This window comes from Corythoichthys intestinalis, chromosome 2 (genome assembly GCF_030265065.1).
Source record: "Corythoichthys intestinalis isolate RoL2023-P3 chromosome 2, ASM3026506v1, whole genome shotgun sequence".
Taxonomy (NCBI): Eukaryota; Metazoa; Chordata; class Actinopteri; order Syngnathiformes; family Syngnathidae; genus Corythoichthys; species Corythoichthys intestinalis.
In genome coordinates, this window is record NC_080396.1 from 5,803,712 (window position 1) to 5,827,283 (window position 23,572).

A 23,572-nucleotide genomic window follows, 5' to 3' on the forward strand; every position below is an offset into this window, starting at 1 on the left:
TTATAATTGGACACACTAATGAACTACCAACTGAACGCAACTGAATTGCGAGCTGTAGTGTCATTAAGTGCAGCCATCAAAAGGCATGATAGAAATTGCCAAAAGAGCTATATGGCACAGACAAGGCTGAAAAAGCAGTTTCTGCTCTTGCACTCCTCTTTTAAAAAATGTGCTGTATTTTAAGCCAAAACAACTGTTGTATTTGAAAGAACAATATGTCTATATGCTGCCATAGCAGATTCATGGCGCATTAAGCCCCCAAACTATTTTTAATTTGTCCGTTTTACCCTGAAAACCCCCGTTTACAGACGTCGCGCAACCGCTTGTTTCAACCCAGCCATAAAACGAAAGTAATTAATCATATTTATTGTTCAAAATCTCTGTCATTTTTAGCTTAGAATCATTAATTCATGTCTAATATTTCGTTTAAAAAAAAAAAAAAACTAATGAACTTATTGTGACTTATGTCACAATGAAAGAAATGGTGTCTGTAAAAAAGTCACGGATATCTACCTCATAGCTATCGCTTATTTGTATTTTTTGTTGTTGTTACTGTCGCATTTTCTCCGATATGTTAGATGATAAATAATCGAGTCAAACAGAAAATTGGAAAAAAAAAAAAAAAACATTTAAAAGGGTAAATATATAAAAAAGAAAATCTCGACCACTCCTTGATGTCTGCGATTTCCTTATTAGGACCCTTGTTATTATACCATGTTTCACCCATAAAATCCCCCCCAAAATCCAGCTGTGGCCATTCACAGCTGTGCCTTGACACTCAGTGATACATGCTACATGGAATTTTTGGATCAAAACAAGGCGAGTCCGCGATAATATCTCGTTAAAGTCATGGCGTCTGTAATTCTGCTCTCGCGTGCTCTCGCCTCCAGATTGGGTTTTACTGTTTAAAAAACTTTTTTTTTTTTTCAAAATGCCCTCCTGCTCAAACCCCCCCCCCCCTCCCCCCCCAAAATCTGAGATTTTAAGCTTTCCAATGATGTATCATACATGCATATCAGACAATTTCGAAAGTTGGCAAAAATAAGGGTCTCAGAGCGGAACTTCAAGTCACCCGAGTGTTTTCCGCCATACACAATTATAACAAAAGTCACTGTTAAATTTTAGTAATCATGATGTAACTGAAGATATTGATTGTTCTTCGATTGCACCAGGTTATATGCAGTGTTGTTAATCTTACTGAAAAAAAGTAATTAATTATAGTTACAAATTACTTCTCCCAAAAAGTAATTGCGTTAGTAACTCAATTACCTGAATGTAAGAGTAATTAGTTACTTGGCAAAATAATTGGTGATAATTACTTTTTTTTTCCCCCCTCATAAAAAAAAAAAAAAAAAAAACATTGGCCACACTATGTGAAGTTTTTTGTGGAGGTTTTTAGTACAATTGGCCCGAGCCCAATTCTTTACCCTAATTTACCCTTTACCCTGAATCAACTGTTAAAAGTTGTTAAAATTGCTCCCATTATTGCATTAGTTCCCTTCTCTCTACTTTCGACATATGAAAGTTTTAAAACTGTTTCATCATTTAAAGATAGATTCAAGTCAAGATTTTGCCATTCAAGTCAAGATTTTGCCGATTTAGAAGTATTTTAGATAAAAAGTTACTTAGGTTCGCTCGGAAGGTTCTCTACAACAGAGCCGTCCTAAAAAGCCTACTGCTTTAAGATGGCGGCTGTCTACTAACGCATTTAGTGCCATGTCTGTCATTTTGCATCTAGTTATATCTATATACAGTACATGTGATATCTACGATGTCTACCATATCTACCATAACATGCGGGCGTAGTTTGTCGGCTGTCGGCTACAACCTGTATTATTGGAGCTACCTAGCATCGCGTTTGCTCGGCGTCACAACTTTCTTGCCTCCTCCCCGCTCCCGCTCTGCTCTGTGTCTCGGTGAGTCCGTCTCCCTCAGACTTTTCGACCAATATAGTAACGCATTGTAACGCATGCCTTTCCGTCCTCAGTAACGGTAACGGCGTTGCCAAGATGAGAAAAGTAATTAATTAGATTACCCACTACTGAAAAAAATAACGCCGTTAGTAACGCCGTTATATTGTAACGCCGTTATTAACAACACTGGTTATATGTGACAGTATTATCAATAAATTTAGATTATTTTAAAAATGTAGTTTTATTTTGTTTCATATTGCACGCTATATAAAACGTTGTAAAATCTATCACCAATTTGTAAGGGCATACATCACTGTTTGTAAAATTGCCAATGGCCAAGGGTTGATAGGTATGCTCATGGGACTCGGAACCACTGCTTTTAGTGTTGTCAGTTGGGGCGTTGAGTGAAAAGCCCCCTCACCGCTCGGCTGAAGGGGCCCGTGAAAACTTAATGCACCCGGGCCTTGCTCGCATTTGTTCCGCCACTGCTACAGTAAAAAAAGTAATTTAAATTGTCCTGCGAAAAACATGAACGTAATGATGAGTAAAATAACGATATAACACGTTTTCCATCTTAGCATTATCAATGCTCAAAAGTGTTTGGTTCATTTTTTTATTAGTATTTTTCATTAGTGTTGGTGGCGTTTGATCATCTGCTTGCTGTCTTGCGCCATCTTCCGGTAACTCCTTCATTCTTCTTCGGCGTATTATCATTGGACAGTATTCTCCCACCCTCAAATTTGATTGGCTGTCAATAATGTCACTCATTCCTCCATCCCTCTCGCCAAATGCTAGCAACTTCCGCTTCTGTGTCAAACCCAAAGCTGAGCTTCAAGTTCCTTTTCTGGACTTGTCAAAGCGTTTACTTTGGACACACCGTCCAGGTAAGGCACATTTTTATCATGTTTCTTCATAATGCTCTAATTTATCTCGTAGTTTGGTATTTTAATAGCTATTTTATCCTAAAGAGGCTTCTGTGTTGGGTTGCCCTGCTCTGTGTTAGCTGCGAGGCTAACATGAACTATGCTACCTGTCAATAGTCTTTATGTACTGTCAGTAGTATTGTATCAGATATTTGAATATACGGATGAATTTTGTTATGACTGAGAATGAGGTAAGTTTTCGGCCTTGATTTGCTTAAACATTCGATGAGTTAAGTTTGTTAAGCATGAAGATGTGTTAGCTGCATCAATTGTTGTACACTACAATAAGTGCGAATGATAGCAGCCAACTCAGCATTTGAGATACTTTTATATTTCTGTCATTGGTGACTGGATGTAGCCTTTTTGCAGCTGTTGGATGTAGTATTTAATTTATATGAATTTCCGCTCTGTCCGTATAATTTGACGTCCTTTAACTGCATCGTATTTTGGAATTAGGACAGAATGTACTGTTGTTTTATGTGGATTTACATGAATCGCGCCGTGTGTTTTGTTACCTCAAAGTACAGTACTCAAGAAATACTGCGAATAATCTACTTCCTGTACAGATTTTTAACGGGTTGATGAACATCTTATTCTGACTTTGAAAATAACACCACCCAACGTCTTAATATGTGATCTAGAACTGCAAATAGCAAAGTCATGTGTTGATGTGAGTACTAGAGTTGTCCCAATCACATAATTTTTTGCACCGGACTTCGAGTCACGGATTTTGAGGATCTGCCAATACCGAGTACCGAATTTCTGATGATATGATAACCTTAAGCCAAAATATCACGGTATTGTAATTACAGCTATAAAATGTGTTACTTTGAGCTATGTGGGTTAAAAAATCCATTGAACAGGACTGGAAATAAGTATAAAGTCAAGTTAAAAAAATAAAAATAAATAACTGTAGGGCTGCAGCAATCGATAATTTTAGTAGTCAAGCTGAGCTGAGCCTGAAATGGTATAAAAAAATTAATGAGGCTCTAAGTACAACAAAAGAACAACTGGCTTACATGGCAAAAGTTGGCTACCTTAAATGCTATAAAATGCTAATCTTTTTTTTTTTTTTTCAATACAATCCTCTTAAAAAATGGTTCAAACACATCTTCCCACAAAACAAAAACGCCTACATTGGTATGAAAAAGTATCTGAACCTATCCGTATTAAAATGATCCCAGTATTTGACATAACACAAAACACGATGTTTACTCACTTCCACGTAAGTCCAGTGGTCCCGCAGTAGTAGGGCTTGTTTTTGGCCAATATTTGCCGGTGAATGGGAACCTTTTGAAACCCCAAAAAGGCTCACACGCCCTGTATTGGAGCACATTAGCATACCTGTCAACCCGTGGCCATTTGCAGTCTTACAAATAGTGACGTATGCCCTTACAAATTGGTGACTAATCTTACAACGTTGTATATAGCTTGCAATATGAAACAAAAATACAACTGAAGTTTTTAAAATAATATGAATTTATAGGGAATATTGTCACATATAACCTGGTGCAATCAAAGAACAATCAATATCTTCAGCTACATCATGATTACTAACATTTAACAGTGATTTTTGGATAGTTGTATGTAGCACTTTTGGCAATTTCTATCATGTCTTTTGATGGCTACACTTCATGGCACTTCAGTTTGACTTCAAGGTAGTTGGTTAGTGTGTCCATTATAATTTAAAAAGGTCAGTTGATAAAATTAACTTACCGATGCAATCTTTTGAGTCAGGAAACATTTCTTTTGCTAATTCTGAGAAGTGATCAGCAATAGAACCCAATCACCAACGTCACACAATCACGTGATCGCTGTATTGGGCCGCCATATTGTCCGTCATTGTGTGTCCATATTGTCAATGATTGTAGTTTCTAAAGATGGATTCACTTGCAAATTATGGAAGCCCCGGTGCTTTCAGACGCTGTAAACTCATTGGATGAGTTGCATAAAAGCAGTTATTTGGAAAAGCTTTGGTCGATCCAGTCGCTAGATCCATATTTGATGCCCAAACCGATGTTTCCTCCCGTCCGGTCTCGTCCCGTGCGTCAGAGCTCGTCCTGAGACCACAAAATTTCCAATCATACTCCAGTTTATGTCACGATGAGGAGTCGGGTACCCAAAATCGGCACCGGCCCGAATTAGAGGTGTGTAAAATTTCCGATTCTTAGATTATTCGCGATTCGGCCGTGGAAGATTGGAGAACGATTCACAAACATTCAAATTCCGATTATTGAAATATGCCAAGTAAAGCGGAAGTACAACACACTCAGCGCGCCGCGCGGTCTTCGGGACGCAATGAGGAACGGAGCGAGAGTAGCTAAACATCATGCTTCTCGTTACCCGCCCCCTCAGGTAATGCCAATGCTCAACTCACGGCTCGAGCTCAACTCATGCCACGAGATAAAAAAACACAACAACATACCTGACATGCTGCCGAAAAGCTGCTACAAAGTACATCCACATAATGTTACGGTAGATATCATTTATAGAGGACTAGATGCAATATAGATTCGGTAGGGTTAGCAGCACATCTACAAAAAGCTAGATGCGAGTAGAGCTGTCCCGACTAGTCGACATAGTCGACGTCATCGATGACGTAAATCCGTCGACGAGCACAACATCCCGTCGACGGTTAATGAAGGGTTAAAAAAATATTTGAGTTAGAATGTCGGATGCTCTGTTTGCAAGCGGGGAAAGCGGCACAAAGCCAAAAAAAGCGCACCAGAGTGTCCAAAACATTGCCTTATTTCAAAGAAACAAAGGAGAGTACACTCTTCTGTCGTGTCTCTTCAATGCCAAGCTTGGCTGCACGTCGGCCGTGAATAAACACTTCAAGCGCCTTCACGCAGTTTGTAATTTTTTTTTTCATTTTTTGTACACCAGAGGGTGCTGTCGCCTTACTAAATAACAATGTTTCATTGACAATGGGCCTGTAAGTGCTATTAGTATTGTTCTTAATGCTAATTGAAAGGTTTATTTCATGTTATGGTTTATTTTATGGTATAGAAAATTATATAAGGTTAAAAGGTCATAAATATATACAGTATATACAGTGATTGCACTCAAGGGAGAGACTGTCAATGATAAGGTAATAAATTAAGGTAAAGGCAATTCATATAGGCAATTCATTGATATATAAATAAGGTTTAAAAGGAAAAAGGTGAAAAGTTTTTGTTAATTTCTAATTGTGTTGCTTTATTTGTGTGCACCGTAGCTCTTACAGTGTGTTTACATCAAGGATGAAATAAAAGTTGTAAACCATCAGTTTAAGAGACCATCTTTTCAATCGGGATGCTACACTAGTTAATTCTATCAGCATTTGAACTAATTGTTTATTTGTGATTTATTATTGTTATTTACGTGTTTATTTGTACTTTAATAAATAATTTGAGTGTTCCAATATGTTTTTTGTGAATTGATAAGCGTCAACAAAAATTTCATTGCTAAATTAGTAAAAAAAAAAAAAAAAAGAAAAGAAATTAATTATTAGATTAGTCGACTAATCGTAAAAATAGTCTGCTGACTAATCGGGAGAAAATTAGTCGTTTGGGACAGCCCTAGATGCGAGCGTTAGTAAACGGCCGCCATCTTAAAGCAGTACACTTCCCTGGAAGGCTGTTGTAGCGAACCTTCCAAGCGAACCTAATTAACTTTTTATCTAAAATACTCCTAAATCGGTAAAATATTGACTTGAATTTATCTTTAAAATAGTTTTAAAACTTTCAAATGTCGAAAGTAGACAAAAGGGAAATTATGGAATAACGGGAGCAATTTTAACAAATTTAGCAGTTGATTCACAAAATTAAATGAATTGAATGTAGCTATTCTAAATGCTGATACAGAATGGGGCCTTGAGTATTTTATTTACTGTTTTAAAATGTTAACTTGATACTGAAATAGTCGTTTATTTAAACCTGAGAGGCTTTTTATACAAATATTGTAACTAATGCACGAAACATTAAAAGCATCAAGCAGCAAGTTTAACAACTTTAACGGTTGATTCACAACATTAAATTAATTGAATGTAGTTTAAAGCTGCTGATACAGAATGGGGACTGGAGTTTTTTATCTACTGTTGTTTTTGTATATTTGTTTACTGTTATATGTTAACTTGATACTGAAATAGTAGTTCGGTTTGCCTGAGTATTTTTGAACAATTTCGGAACTAATGTACAAAACTTAAAAAAATTTTTTTTTTAATTTAAAAAAAGGAGGGGGGTGCATCAATAATCGTTTTATAATCGAATCGGAGCCTCTGAATCGTAATCGAATCGTTAGGTGCCCAAAGATTCCCAGCTTTAGCCCGAATATAAACCGACATTTGGTCAGCTGAGCGTCACCGTTGTCACGATTGTAAAATGAAACTTGATCGACAACGGGCCGGTGTGTGCCGAAAAATTGCTGCCCCGCGTGAAATGTCCCGTCTGACGGGAGCGCTTGTTTTTAACGCTTTATTGATGTGAAAACATCAAACGTTTTCATGGATGCATTACAGTAATGGATTCACAACTGTAAGATCAGTTTTAAATAATTGAATTACACAAAATATTAGTACTGCATTTTAGTAACAAATCGTGGACTTGGCCACATAACCATCTTTGAACAGAAATGTATTAGTCTACAGGTTTTCACGACCATATCCCAATGACAATCACACAGGTATGACATGTATTAGTTCAAGCAGAGTAAAATAATACATATTCACGGTACAAGAAAGTCGTTTCCGTGTGGGCGCTCTCGTCGGGGGGACATTTCACGCAGGGCGGCTATTTTTCAGCACAACACCTGTTGTTGCGCTCACCTTCTTGCTGCGCAACCGTGGCGACGAGCTTCGTAGTCTCCGTCTGATGATGTCTGCGATCGTGTTGACATCATATTGACGTTTTCGCCGCTGTCTGACGGCTGTCGACACAAACGCATCATGGACCGAGATAAACAAACCGTGCTTCTTTAGAGATTTGCCCTTTTAACAATGGGCACACAGCAACGACTAAAATGACCGTTTATCTTCTCTGTTACTGCAACCAACCGCCACACATGCCTTCACCATTTTGATTAATCAGTGTTAACCATTGTCAGGAAGGTTTTTGGGTTCGTTTAAAAGGCGGTGATTCCTTAGACAAGCAGAAAGACATGCAGTAATAGGAGGAATGTACGTAGCAGTAATATGTAAACACGATGAGCTGACGGATAATATGGCGGCACCAGTCAGGGGGGCGGAGTTGTGACGTCACATGATTGGGGTCTATAAGGCTCACCTGACTTGAGGCCGCATACATGGCAATCTTGCCAATTACACACAGTAGCACCTTCACTCTTTTTGAAAAACCCTTCCCTGCACACTCATCACACAGTTACCCGTTAGTTTGGCCACCGCTGCAACATTCCTCTCAAATCTGTTGAAATGAGGCCTAGGGGACATGTGTTTGCAAAATGTCTTTCCTGTCACAGTTTTAACCACACGTCAACAATAATTGGAGAACAAATCGTACACTTACTCAAACAGTAACCAGTGATCCAAGAACAAAAGATACAGTATAACTATTTGCCAAAAGATTGTGTGTGATCTATTGTGACCTAAATGGACATTTAACATTGGATCATTGTGTAAAGTTGGCTCAGAAGTACTCTTTTCAAAAATCCAATTGCACAATTATTCATGTTAGCTGAAGCTGGAGAATTTGTCCAAACAACGCTCAAATCCCATTAGGCTAAACATAATTATTTAGCTAATACGTCACGTTGTCCATTAGGGCTGGGAACCTCTGCGTACCGACACATCGGTCAGCAGTGGTGTTACCAGGATGCCAGGTGTGGGTGGGCATTAGTCTTATCTGAGGGGGGTGGGGGGGTTTATTATTAATATTATTATAGTTATTCTTTGTTCCGCAGCCCCTTTGAGCTCAATTTTACCCCCTTAGAATGCTTCAAAATGCACCAAAATCGGCAGGCAGGTCAAGACAGGTGCAATCTTTGATACCGTGTGAAGACAAATTCCAGATACACTATGTAGCGCCCCCTAGCAGTCATTCTTTGTCCTGCCGATGCTTTGAGCCTTACTTTGATCCCCTCAGAATGCTTCAAAACTCACCAAACTCAACAGCCAGGTGAACACTGGTGAAAACTTTGATAAAATGTAAAAAAAAAATCAAAATATGCGTAAATGTGTGTAGCGCCCCCAAGGAACAAAATCAACATTTCATTTTTTTTAAGGTGTAAGAGGAGGTAATGACACAAAGGTTAAAACTCCACACATCAGTACTATATGAATGGGATACCATACGCGGTGCCCAGACTGCTGTTAGTACTACATCCAGTTTTCTTTGGGTGGGCAGAGCGTGTCCGTGGGTGGGCAATGCCCCCCCGCCCCCCCCGGTAACGCCCCTGTCGGTCAGGAAATCATTCTAGGATATTGTACGAAACAAGTTTTTTAAAAAAGTAGTCGATTACTCTATCAAGTAGTTAGTTCGAATAATCTGATTAGGAACATTTAATGCGTTGCAGAATAAATTTTAGGCGATGTAAAAAAATTGAATATAAAAAAAATGGCTAGCTAAGATTGCGCTTTCAAAAGACCATTAAATGCGAATACAAAATAAAATTCTCGAACGTTTCTTCAAACAATGCAGGACTGCACTTTCGTTTAAAAATGCCTGAGTTTAGCCTTAAACGGTATAAGAAAATAAATAAATGAGGATCTCAGTGCAACAAACCACAATTGGCTAACTTGCACAGCAAAAATCCATTACCTTAAATGCAACTTTTTTTCAAATTTTCTTTTTACAATGCTCTTCACTAATCGCTGAAACACACATTCCCACAAAAAAAAAAAAAAAAAAAAAACGCTAAATATACTTCCAAGCTAAATAACAATTGCATAAACAAACATAGTAGCTCAAACAAAAACTTACCTTATGTTGGTCTTCACTAGGCCTTTCGCGATAACAAATTTTAGTAGGCGATATATTGTCTCATAAATTATTGCCAATATGCGATAGTATTGTCATTTTTTTTATTTTTTAACCAATTCAACTACTAAAGTAGTGAGAATACATCCTAATAAATCACCCATTCAAATGCAATAAATTGTTATTTAAAAAAAAAAAAAAAAAAAAACTACAGTGATATGAAAGGTTATCTAAACCTTTTGCATAAAGTCACCATCAAATGTGATCTGATCTTTGTCAAAATCGCACAGATGAAAATACAGTGTCTGTTTCAATTAAAACCACCCAAACATATTTGGGAATTTGAAAGCTAGCTAAGTGCAGAATATGAAATACATGAGAAACCAATGCCATTTTTTTCTCTGCCAATTTGAGTCCATTAAAAGCGTTTGCAGTATTTGATCCAAAATGACTGTCATCTTGTTCTGCTAAGTGCACGTGCAAATTTGAAGCAAAATTATCCACTGCCAATCAGATTTTTCATAAAGGGTTCCATTTCAAAGCTATTCTTCATGTAGAATCTGAAGTATGCGAGATTAACTCCAGAAATCATCATTTATATGTTGAACATGACGTCCATGTAGTTTGAAATGTTCACCGGAAGTACGTTCGCGAGACCGCTAACCGTAACCTTTACACTCCGTAAAAAAAGTGCACTTCTCTTTTCATCATGCATGTGGTGTCAGTAAGATTTAAAAAAAAGTTTACAAATGCTGTTAACCAGCGACTTTTCATGTTTGAAGTGTCACCTTTTAACCACAAGTTTGCGTTTTGATGAAGACAGCCAATGTTTTATAGCAGGCGTTTTCTTTTTCCCCCATTAGTCTCGATGTAGCAATGCTAACGTTTTACAGCGTTAAACATAGATGTGTTTCCATATTTTGTATGTCTGAACTTTAATTCTACGGCGCGTTGGATTCAGCCATGTTAAATGTTATGTCACGTTCACTGTTGCCACTAGAGGGCAGTTTATTCACCCATATCAATAAAACTCAATGCAAACACTTTCAAAACAAACCATTAGAATGCCATTCTAATTAAACAAATTCTTGTAGAGGCAAAAATTCAAGCCTTATTTCTAATTGAATTACATGAGTTAATTGATTAAGCGTTGCAGCACTATTGTCTGTAAAACTCGATGAAATTTGCATGACATTTTGTTGACGAAATCTAGATGAAGAAAAACACATTTTGCTAGTATTTTTGTCCAAAAGACTAAAACTAATAGAAAAATGAAAAAGGCTGCCAAAAACAACACTGATGCATGGCGCCGTCAATGGCAACTAACGTAGACACTTTCGTAATGGAAGATTTTTGTAGCAACCCGTTGGTTCCTTTTTATTTTATTTATTTATTTCAACAGTGACCCCTTTTCAAAATGAAATATCGATTCGTAAAGGGAGTGTATCAGTAACGTTTTTGGCTACACAGTACTGCGATATATCACCTTTCCAATGTATTGTCACACCTCTAATCCATGTATATTGTAATATAAACTGAGTCAAATAGAGTTGCAACCCATGAACAGGTATGGCTGGAATTTGACAACTTGTGTTGAACTCTGTATTGTGTTGGTGTCTTAGCTTGCTTTTATGAATCAATTGATTTACTTCCTAGTAAAACTCATGACTTAGTCATAGGCAGCGACACAAAGTAACTTGACCCCAGGACTACTTTACATAAAGGCTCATCTCGCATTTGCTAAAAAAACATGCCGATGACTCTAATAAAACATTCTATGAACTGATGAAGAAATGGAACTTTCCGGGAAGTGTGCAGCATCAGCAACATGGGGCATAAAAATGGCACAACATTTGATTAAAAAGAATAGTATGCCAAGAAGGAAGCATGGTGGTTGCAGTGTGATGGTCTCGGGCTGCTTTGCTAAGTCAGGACCTGGACAACTTGCTGCGATTAACGGAACAATTAAGTCTTTCTGTGTACTAGGAAATCCAGAAGTTCAATGTGAAGTCGATCTGAAACACAAGTCCACCTCTGATTGGCTAAAAATATATACATAAACAAGGCTTTGTGTGCGCAAGTCAAAGCCTGTCTTTAAACCCAAATGAGATTCTGTTATGTGAATTTAAATGGGCACTTTGTGCTACAGAACACTCCAATATGACACAATTGAAACAATTCATCACCAGTTATCACAGAAGCTGGATTTTAGTTATTACTTGGGGAACTTCTGAGTAGCGCACGATACAATTTGCGATACAAAGCTTATGATAACGATGATCTCACGATATGGCAATACAACAATTATCTTTTTTTTTTTTTTTTTTTTTTTAAAACCTGTCCTGTTCAGCTGTTTGACACAGAGAATGGAAGTCTAAGTGCCCGGATAGTCTGAACAGTTTTAATGTTCCACATTGAGAGTCTGACATACTCCCATTGTGATCATTCAACATACCTCGTTTGTTATAACAAAATCATTATTGATATCACATTATCATTCACTGATATACAATAGAGGTAGTCACTGGGTTGCGCTGGCGACGTAACCGGAATTTACGCTTAAATCTAAATGAACCCTTTAAGTTCACCTAAATACCACTTAAATTTCAAAATAACTACCCAAAAACATGTATTATCCGTCATTGGACTGTCCTCGCCAAGATGTTGGAGCTAAGTCGTAGCTGAATAGCGAGCTTTAAGCTCGGAAATGACTATGTCAGACGTCCGTGTGGTTTGCTGACTTTATTCGGCTGTTCATGACATCTACACTTGCGGGATCTAACTAAAATAAAAAATTACCGTAGGGCCCGAATATTAGACGGCCCTGATTATAAGACAACCCCCTCTTTTTCCAAGACTCAAGTTTGAAAAAAGCCTTTCTGAACACCTAACTCATTTTTAAACAGAAAATAATTACAGTACATCCGAAACAAATGATTATAACAATGTATTTGAGAAAAAAAGCATGTTATTTTGCCTCATTCAAATCTTAATATCTGAACATTCAAATAAGTAAACTAAAGTGCGATCAAACTCGTAAATGAATGGCTTCTGGTTTTTGAAATGTAAATAAATCAATCTATTGTGATAAAACAAAAAAAATGTAATTACTGCATTAACCATCAAAGTGAAGTCTAAGTGTAACTGTAGTCTTGAAACAAATCTGATTAAGGAAAAACATTGCAATAAAAATCATGCAAACTGGTTAAACTTGAGAGTAGGTGAGATCAGTTATGACAGAACATCGCTTCAATGATATCTGGCGCCATCTAGCGTCGTGAACGGGGAGAGCAGCTGAGATCTGTCATGACAGAATATCGCTTCAATGATATCTGGCGCCATCTAGTGTCGTGAATGGGTATAATGTCTAGACCGCTAATATAAGATGACCCCCTCTTTTTCAGTCTTATTTCAATGCAAAAAACGCCGTCTTATATTCGGGCCAATACTGTATATCAATTACATCTTCAATAACATCAATTCAAATTTGCGTTTTGCTGATACGGCTATAACAATCCACACAAACAATTAGCATCTAATCAGCGTCAGCACATCATCAAAAATCATTAAAAGTAATCTGGGCAAAAGGTCATGCTTAGAGCTGGCAAAATTAAACGATTCCTAGGGGTGGAGAAAATTCTTGGATCAATTTTTAAAATAGTTACTCGAATTATTCAATTAATCGTTTCAGCTCTTATTGACAGTTTCATTACAGAGTGTAAAATTACAACAAACACCAGGTTGTGGGGTATTTGAGCAGGTGTATTTTTATATAAGAAACATGTACATTTTATATAATTTAGTAAACAGACCTCAGACGTCATGTATTGACTAGGAGATCCTCAGCAATCATTGGGCATCAATGGCAGAAACAATGCTAACAATTTGATTTTTTTTCTCTGCAGGCATCGCTCTTCTCGGACAAAAGATCCATCCCAACCATTTTGTGGACGGCGTTACTGTTTTGCTGTTGCCGTGGTGCCGATCCAGAGGGAACCTTGACCGATAGGTGTATGTCCAGAATTCTCTGAGGGATGATGTGCTAGAAATTGAACAATCATCAGGTAGATTTCACGTCGATTTGTCAGCGTTGACGACAGAAGATGAGCAATGAGGATGAGTTCTACGACGCCGTTACAGGTTGGTGTTGAATGTTGGTTCTCTGTTGCAGTTTTCTTATATTGACAGGGATGCGCTCTGCTTCTCAGGCCTGGATTCGGACGAGTCGTATGAAGGGGTGTCGGAGTCCAGTTACAAAGACGCTCTGGTGTATGACAGCAGCAGAAATAATGGATCAAAGGCACAGGAGAATGGCCTCAAGAAACATAGGTATTGCTGCATTTGCATTGTCACAGATTACTTGAAAGAGTAATTTAATGAATGATTACTGATTACGGCTCAAAAATGTAATCTAGTTACAGCATACCAGTGCCAATGTAAAACAATGCAAATGACTGCACAATAATCAACAACACACAAATTAATTGCACAGTGCAATAAACACAAATGTTGGGGGCGGGCACGAATGCGCAAGCACAACTCGGAAGTACGGCGTAAACACACGCGGTCAATTAGGCCACAAAATGTGTCTGCAACTAAGCACTTTAGACTCAATCGGACTTTCAACACATCCCAGAGATGCTAAACGAACACGTCACCGCACAGCATAAATGTGCAACACCAATGTGATGTAAATAATGCTTGCAGAGTACGTACCGTTGCAGCGGCAAGGCTACAAAACGGCCGCGCATGTAGCGGCTCCAACCTATCGCTGTAACCCGCCAGAATAAAGGAAAAATACTCACGTTCATTCTTGAACGCACACAGATCAACGTTCCCTCACACATCTCAACAGGTGGCTGCACTCGGCTCGACATACCTTTCTCCAAAACACTTAGCGACTGTGACCAAAACAGGAAGTAACTATGAGCGATTACATGGAAACGAACACGTAGTAGGAACCTTTCTAACAATTTCTATTCAAAATGCTTTTCGTACATGACCACAGTATTCTTCAATCTACATACATTATGAGACAATAACAAAATAGTAACGCACAGACACTAAATTGCACAGATTAGTGGTTTGAAAAAATGAACGCGTTAGATTGCTTGTTACTAAAAGAAAGTAATCAAATTACAATAAAGTGTTACTGAGTAACAACGCAAATTACGACAACTATTTTGTTAGTTGATTAATGGCTTGCGGACATTGTTGACATTGTTCACCGAAAACTGTACAAAATACTAGAGTTGTCCTGATAACATATCTTTGCATTCGAGTTGGAGTCGGTCACGATTTTAAGGATCTGCCGATGCGGAGTACTGATCCGATATACCTCTGCAATAAATTAATTAATTTCTTGCAAAACACAATTTTTTTAATGTTTCGGCAATATCCTTGTCCTTCTTGATTACCGTATTGGCCCGAAAATAAGACGGCCCTGATTTTAAGACGACCCCCTCTTTTTCAAGACTCAAGTTTGAAAAAAGACTTTTGGAGCACCAAATAATTTTTTATTTAGAAAATAATTACAGTACATCTGAAACAAATGATTATAACAATATATTTGAGAGAAAAAAGCATGCTATTTTGCCTCATTCAAATCTTAATATCTGAACATTTAAATATGTAAACTACAGTGCAATCACATTCGTAAATGAATGGCTTCTGGTTTTTGAAATGTAAATAAACCAATCTATTGTGATAAAACAACAAAATTGCAATAACTGCATTAACCATAAGGGGTTCGCTTTGGCCTGGGGAGTCAAGTTCAGCATTCGCTTCAATGATATCTGGCGCCATCTAGCGTCGTGAATGGGTATAATGTCTATATTGCCCCGAATATAAGACGACCCCCACTTTTTCAGTCTTATTTCAATGCAAAAAAACACAATCTTATATTCAGGCCAATACGGTATTTTATTGCTGTGTAGCCATTTAAAAAAATCTTAACAGCACAATCTTTTTCCACCTGATTCAGATTAGAGATGTCCCGATCCGATATTTGGATCGGATCGAACGCCGATATGGGCAAAAAAAATGGGCATCGGATCGTCCGACACGGAAAAATTCCGATCCAGACGTCCGATCCAGTTTTTTTTTTTTTTTTTTTTTTGAAAGTCCGGTCCGGGTTTTCCAGCGCACCGATTTACATAATCCATTCCAGTTTTTGCTTCGGTTTCCCTAAAATCCGGTCCGCATTTTACGGCACACATTCAACAAACTACATTACCGTCTCCCAATTTACCGAGAGACTTTATCGGTAAAAATGTCAGCTTTGTAGGATCATTGCATCTTAAAGGACGACAAAGACGAAAAGGCAGAGTGCAACATACTGTGTGCCACAATAAGGTCAAGTGTGGTGGTAAAGCTGTAAGAAGTTTTAATACAACCAACCTAATCAAGCATTTAGCGAAATACCACCACAAACAAGATAAGGAGTATGTTAAGAGAACCGAAAAAAAAAGAAAGGTCCTACGCAACTAACACTGGCAGAAACTTTTGCTATGCGTGACAAACTGGCACTCGTCAGTCCCAAAGCCCAGGGAATAACAAGCGTCATTGCCGAAGAATTCATTCTGGATGACGAGCCATTGTCTCTCGTGAGTAAAGACGCACCATCCAACACTTAGAACCACGGTACAACATGCCCAGCCGTCATTACATCCTTGAGCGATTCGGCCGTGTAAGATTCGAGAACGATTCACAAACATCCAAATTACGATTATTGAAATATGTCAAGTAAAGCGGAACTAATACACAGCGCAGTCTTCGGGACGTAATGAGAAATGGACCGCATTGCATCCCGAGAGTAAACATCATGCTTGTCATAGACCCGGGTAATGCCAATGCTCAACTCACGGCTTTAGCTCAACTCATGCCGCTCGATAAAAAACACAAGAATACCTTACTGCTGCTGACAACCTCTACAAACTACGCCAACGTCGTTTTACTTGAGATAATAGATATCATATGTATATAGAACTAGATGCAAAATGACAGACTCGACTGCGTTAGCAACATTGAAGTATTGAAAACTAGATGTGTTAGTAAACAGCCGCCATCTTAAAGCAGGAGACTTCCCTAGTAGGCTGTTGTGAACCTTCCAAGCGAACCTAATTAACTTTATATCTAAAATACTCCTAAATCAGCAAAATCTTGACTTGAATCTATCTTCAAAACAGTTTTAAAACTTTCACATGTCGAAAGTAGACAGAAGGGAAATTATGGAATAACGGGAGCAATTTTAACAACTTTAACAGTTGATTCGCAAAATTAAATGAATTGAATGTCGTTTAAAGCTGCTGATACAGAATGGGGACTTGAGTATTTTATTTTCTGTTTTAAAATGTTAATGCACGAAACATTAAAAGCATCTAATAGCTTGGGGGTTTTTGGGGATTTTCCACTGAGGTTGTTTGTGTGTTTTGCTTTTTTAAGACAGTTTACAATATTATTTGCACGTTTTTCTGACTGACGATGCCATTTCTGTTTGTTATTTATAATGTATTGTGTTTGTCACTGAATAAACAGGTCAGTTTCTTGTTACCAACCGTTGTGTGTAATTCAAACTCACCTAATTCAGCTGGCTAGTTGTTATCAAGAGTACTAAAACCCTTTTCAAAATGAGTCTGACAACTAAGTAAGGAGGCTAAATAACTTAAAACTTTAATACATGCGCAGATAGGCCGGTATCGGTATCGGAATCGGATCGGAAGTGCAAAACAATATCGGGATCGGATAGGAAGTGCAATAACCTGGATCGGCACATCCCTAATTCCGATCTTATAAAAATGTTGCGTAATACAAAACATATATGCATTTTTTGGTTTATTTTACAATATCCTTGTACTTCTTAATGTGATTTTTTTGTAGCCCTTAAATAAAGAGAAAAAAGTCTCAATACTCGATTCGGATCTTTTAAAAAAATGATGTAATTGGGCCCGATTTCTGATGACATTGCATGTGAACGTTGTGCTACACGGTTTCCTTTCATTTCCCTCCTCAAGAACAAATCATGTATCCCTTTCTGATAGCAGACCAGATGGGCAACATGCTGTTCTTATCTATAGACTTTGTACCGCTGATTCACACTTGATCATAGTGATATATTTTCAGTTTCAACTGTCAATATGAGAAATTTTAAGTTCTTGCTTTGTGTGGGGAATATTTGATTCACTTATGGTCATTACCTATTAGCGAGTAAATAACTAAAGCAAGTAAATAGTTAGATCAATAACTGTATATAGCACCACTTTCCATATCGCCAATTAGTAAGGAGGGATGTGACACTTAAACTCATGATAAGATAAGACAGAGTCACGATAAGATATAAAAAATGTTTACAAAGATATAATGTAATTAAAATTTATTTATTATGGTTTTAGTTGCACATGCAAATGCAGTACAGACTACAGTATAAAGCGGCCTCAAAGCGCAATAGCAATCGCCTGTCATCTCACATGAGAACTTTATCACTAAACTGAGAAACTGTTAAAAGCCAAACACTGTGGGAAAGCTATTATTTCTAAATAAAAATGAATACTTTTGAATTTTGTCTATATAGTGCCACAAGCACATTCAAATAGCCTTAGAGTTCTCAACACTGTTTGCCTCTCAGGCTTCAAGACCACTAGATAGCACCACAGAGCAAATGAACCATCATGAAGCATTGAATCAGTGTTATTTTTGGCACCACTTTTAATTTTTGTCTTGACGAAAACACTTTTTTGTCTTAGTAATACTTTAGTCATTTCAAAATGTGTTTGTCTTTGTCTAGTTTAAGTCGGCGATTACTCTAAATGTGTTTGTCTGTAAAATTTAAACGTTTTCGTCCCAAAATAGATTTCCAACAATTTGAAAAAATGACAAACAAGCTCATATTGTAGCGACTACAAGGACGACAACCACTTGGTGATTATAATACACACTCAGCTGGAAAACAAGTATTATTATTGTTATTATTTTCAATAACGATACCCAATTGCATGCCAAAATCTGTATGTAGAAAAAAAAAAAATTGTCGCTGAGTTTAACACAAAGCTCGCCACACTAAAGGCTGATGGTAATGTGAATGCTACGCTAACGCCACGAGTTACATTTATTGTGGGGTGATCACTCATCGCAGACCTTTAAAGGCTAAAAAATATAAGTATATGAAGCATATTTTCTCTTGCCAAGATAAGAAAACAAATCTCACCATTTGTTTAAAACAAGCAAGCCAGGAGAGGACACTGGAGAGTTGGGGGATGCAGTACGTCACACGAGTGACACACCTAAACACTGTAACAATGCAGGCTAACTACACGTAGAATAAGAAAATGTCACACATTTTTAGCATTTGACGGAAACTACAGCTTATTTGTTCTTATTGTTATTGTTGTTTGTGCTGTGTTGTTGTTGTTGTGTATTTGTTGTTGTTGTATTTGTTTATTTATTTGTTCTCGTTCAGTCAGACGAAAACTGGAATTCATCTTGTCACATTTTACTCTCCCAATTATCGTCTCGCCATGAATAAAATTGTTCGTTGACGAAATATTTTAGTCATCGTTGACGAAAGCGTTTTGAACTAGTTGGCTGCAAAGCTTCACTGCTTCAAGAAGGTTCATTTTGCCCTCAATGCTCAATGTAATCTCTCACTTCCTATGCGCGAGACACTCTGCTGTTACCTGTTGTCATACAACATTTGGCATATTGCCACATGCTTCCCAGCATGCAATGCAGCGCTACAGCTTTAAATGAATAATAATAATGATAAAGTTGATGCTCAGTGATAATTATTTTGTTATGCCATTTAGTTCCTTGTTATGTGATAATTTTAGTTTCGTTGTGAAACCCTCAAGTTAAATCACCTCTGATTTAATGACCTGCTGTTACGTAACATTGTTCATAAAAAGTATGGGAGCCTGTTGTTCTGCTTACACATTATAGGCAGGATTTTTTCTAACCTGACTCATAAGCGTCAAAGAATGGTTAATGGCTACTACACAAGGTAAAGTTGCAGGGTCTGTAGAGCAATTTGACCAAAAATATTTATGGGATATAGTGCTCAAATCATGTGGCAATGCATCTAGTCTATATATTACGATCCATTTTTCTCTCAAACTCGATGCGTATCTCGATATTTTGTCGTAAATCTACTTACAATGGGGCAAATAAGTATTTAGTCAACCACTAATTGTGCAAGTTCTCCCACTTGAAAATATTAGAGAGGCCTGTAATTGTAAACATGAGTAAACCTCAACCATGAGAGACAGAATGTGGGGAAAAAAAAAAACAGAAAATCGCATTGTTTGATTTTTTTAAATAATTAATTTGCAAATCATGGTGGAAAATAAGTATTTGGTCAATACCAAAAGTTCATCTCAATACCTATGTACCCTTTGTTGGCAATAACGGAGGCCAAACGTTTTCTCTAATTCTTCACAAGCTTTTAACACACTGTTGCTGGTATTTTGGCCCATTCCTCCATGCAGATCTCCTCTAGAGCAGTGATGCTTTAGGGCTGTCGTTGGGCAACACGGACTTTCGACTCCCTTCACAGATTTTCTATGGGTTTGAGATCTGGAGACTGGCTAGGTCACTCCAGGACCTTGAAATGCTTCTTACGAAGCCACTCCTTTGTTGCCCTGGCTGTGTGTTTGGGATTGTCATTGTCATGCTGAAAGACCCAGCCACGTCTCATCTTCAATGCCCTTGCTGATCGAAGGAGATTTTCACTCAAAATCTCTCCATACATGGCCCCATTCATTCTTTCCTTTACACAGATCAGTCGTCCTAGTCCCTTTGCAGAAAAACAGCCCCAAAGCTTGATGTTTCCACCCCCGTGCTTCACAGTGGGTATGGTGTTCTTCGGATGCAATTCAGTATTCTTTCTCCTCCAAACACTAGAACCTGTGTTTCTACCAAAAAGTTCTATTTTGGTTTCATTTGACCATAACACATTCTCCCAGTCCTCTTCTGGATCATCCAAATGCTCTCTAGCGAAGCGCAGACGGGCCTGGACATGTACTTTCGTCAGCAGGGGGACACGTCTGGCAGTGCAGGGTTTGAGTCCCTGGCGGCGCATTGTGTTACTGATAGTAGCCTTTGTTACTGTGATCACAGCTCTCTGTAGGTCATTCACTAGGTCCCCCCGTGTGGTTCTGGGATTTTTGCTCACCGTTCTTGTTATCATTTTGATGCCACGGGGTGAGATCTTGCATGGAGCCCCAGATCGAGGGAGATTATCAGTGGTCTTGTATGTCTTCCATTTTCTAATAATTGCTCACATAGTTGATTTCTTTACAACCAGCGTTTTACCCTTTGCAGATTCAGTCCTCCCAGCCTGGTGCAGGTCTACAATTTTGTCTCTGGTGTCCTTCGACAGCTCTTAGGTCTTGGCCATAGTGGAGTTGGACTGACTGACTTTGTGGACAGGTGTCTTTTATACCGATAATGAGTTAAAACAGGTGCCATTAATACAGGTAACGAGTGGAGCCTCGTTAGACCTCGTTAGAAGAAGTTAGACCTTTGACAGCCAGAAATCTTGCTTGTTTGTAGGTGACCAAATACTTTTTTTCCACTCTAATTTTGTAATAAATTCTTTAAAAATTAAACAATGTGATCTTCTGTTTTTTTTTTCCACATTCTGTCTCTCATGGTTGAGGTTTACCCATGTTGACAATTACAGGCCTCTCTAATCTTTTCAAGTAGGAGAACTTGCACAATTGGTGATTGACTAAATACTTATTTGCCCCACTGTAGTTTGTGAAACCCTGATCTTTGCTGTCTTTTCTCTCCATTCACATATGCTCATTTGCTCATTTCTCTTTTCACCCTCCAGGACATCATTACCAGCACCGATGTTTTCCAGAAACACCGTTAGTGTCTGGAGTATTCTTAAAAAATGTATTGGAATGGTAAGAATGTGAATTTACTTTGCCTTTTATATACTGTAATGTCATCTATTCTACTCATTTCTTACAATAATTGCTAGTCGTTTCAAAACATTTTTTCCTGGCCCCTGCTTTTTAATGCAGTGGAACTTCTGAAAGCTTTCCCAATGCCGCTTGCTAGGTTCTAGCTCATTCTACATATGTTAGCACATGACTACTCGAGTTCATAGCAAACACAAAGTGCTAAAAGACGAGTTAACTTCAGCAGGCGAGCGGGAATTATCTATTGCAGTTCGTATTATTTTACATAATTTTTCCTTATATGAAGTAAAAAAAAGTCTCGAAAAAGCTTTTGGTAAAATGAATTTTTCGTGTACCGAAGCTTTCATATCTCAAGGTATCACTGTAATGTGAAAAAATTATAGTGAAGTACATGTTTCATTTCATCCAGATTGGCACGGGACTAATTTATCCCCTGTTAATTACGACAAATCACCAATGGTTCACAGGTAATATTAGTAGAAAATAATAGTAGCTTGGGTAGCTAGCAGCTAGTCATGGCGGTTCCTGGTCCTTAATGTCTATCAAATTCCAATTGGAAAAGCATCAGAATTTTATCATGGTCATGATTATAAAAGTAATTTCCTCAACTAACGTTTTGATGTCTTGCACGTTGTCAGGAACTCTCCAAGATTACGATGCCTGTCATCTTCAACGAGCCCCTCAGCTTCTTGCAGAGGATTACAGAATACATGGAACACACTTACCTCATCAACAGAGCCTGCTCGTTATCGGACTCCGTAGAGCGCATGCAGGTCAGGACTGAAGCGATGTTTTTTTTATCTCCCGATTTGAAGATTTTAATGATCAGTATGCATCTAGGACCCCATATATAAGCTAACCCTAAGCGTAGCTTAGCCTAAAATGTTATAGACAAGTTTCCTGAGCGAAATACGAGCGACGCCATCTTGGAAAATGTCTGCTCCAAACTTCAGGTTTAGAAAGATATATCCATAAGACAAAATAATCGGGGATTTTTGGACTAATAAATTTAATTTTTGCGGCAGCCCTACTTTAAATACAGTGCAAACAGTTTGCTATTCATTTGGAAAGCAATAACCGATTCATTTTTTTCCACTTTCCAAGGCCGTGGCTGCATTTGCTGTGTCGGCAGTTGCGTCTCAGTGGGAACGAACTGGAAAACCCTTCAACCCTCTTCTTGGGGAGACCTTTGAACTCACCAGGTACATCTGAACATACTGTACAGTGAGAGGTGTGTACAGTAGCCAAAAATTTGACTGGAGTAGCATTACTTCAACATAATATCACTCAAACGTAGTCATCCAGAAAACTGACTCAAGTCCAAGTCAAAAGGTATTCGGTGAAAAGAATACATTGTGAGTAAATTTTTATGTCAGTTTTTTTTTTTTTTCTCAGCACAATGTAATCTATAACAGTGGTCCCCAAACTTTTTTTCACCTTGGACCGGTGTGATGTGGGCTTTTTAAAGGAACATTTAGCGCAGGGAAAATGTAACTCGCCATACACTGAATCAAACCTTTTTTTAACAGCGGCCTCTCCTAAAACTTGACGGCAAATGGTGTTTGCATTTATTTTTATTGATTTGGGTTGATACGCGGCCCTATAGTCTACCTCATTTCACATGGCTGAATACATCTGCTCCCTGTTAAGACCAGCATAAGCTAAGTTTTTGTTTGAGCTAATGATTTTTTTGAATGCATTCGTAATTTAATTTAAAGGTATATTTAGTAGGGCTGTCAAAATTATCACGTTAACGGGCGGTAATTATTTTTTTAAATTAATCACATTAAAATATTTGACGCAATTAACGCACATGCCCCGCTCACAGATTAAAATGACAGCACAGGCTCATGTGCAGTGGTTACTTGTGTTTTTTTTAGTTTTGTCGCCCTCTGCTGGCGCTT

General features: G+C 38.0%; 1 protein-coding gene across 1 annotated transcript in view; it reads left to right on the forward strand.

The window, feature by feature from the left end:
* The first annotated feature begins 2,649 nt into the window (after window positions 1–2,649).
* Window positions 2,650–23,572, forward strand: part of LOC130910518 (oxysterol-binding protein-related protein 2-like) — a 52,824-nt gene continuing 31,901 nt past the window's right edge. The window contains exons 1-6 of the mRNA XM_057827904.1: window positions 2,650–2,797; window positions 13,653–13,887; window positions 13,956–14,076; window positions 21,575–21,650; window positions 22,307–22,441; window positions 22,773–22,870. Of these exons, the coding sequence (XP_057683887.1) occupies window positions 13,851–13,887; window positions 13,956–14,076; window positions 21,575–21,650; window positions 22,307–22,441; window positions 22,773–22,870 (467 nt within the window). The 5' untranslated portion in view covers window positions 2,650–2,797; window positions 13,653–13,850. The remainder of the gene's footprint in view (window positions 2,798–13,652; window positions 13,888–13,955; window positions 14,077–21,574; window positions 21,651–22,306; window positions 22,442–22,772; window positions 22,871–23,572) is intronic.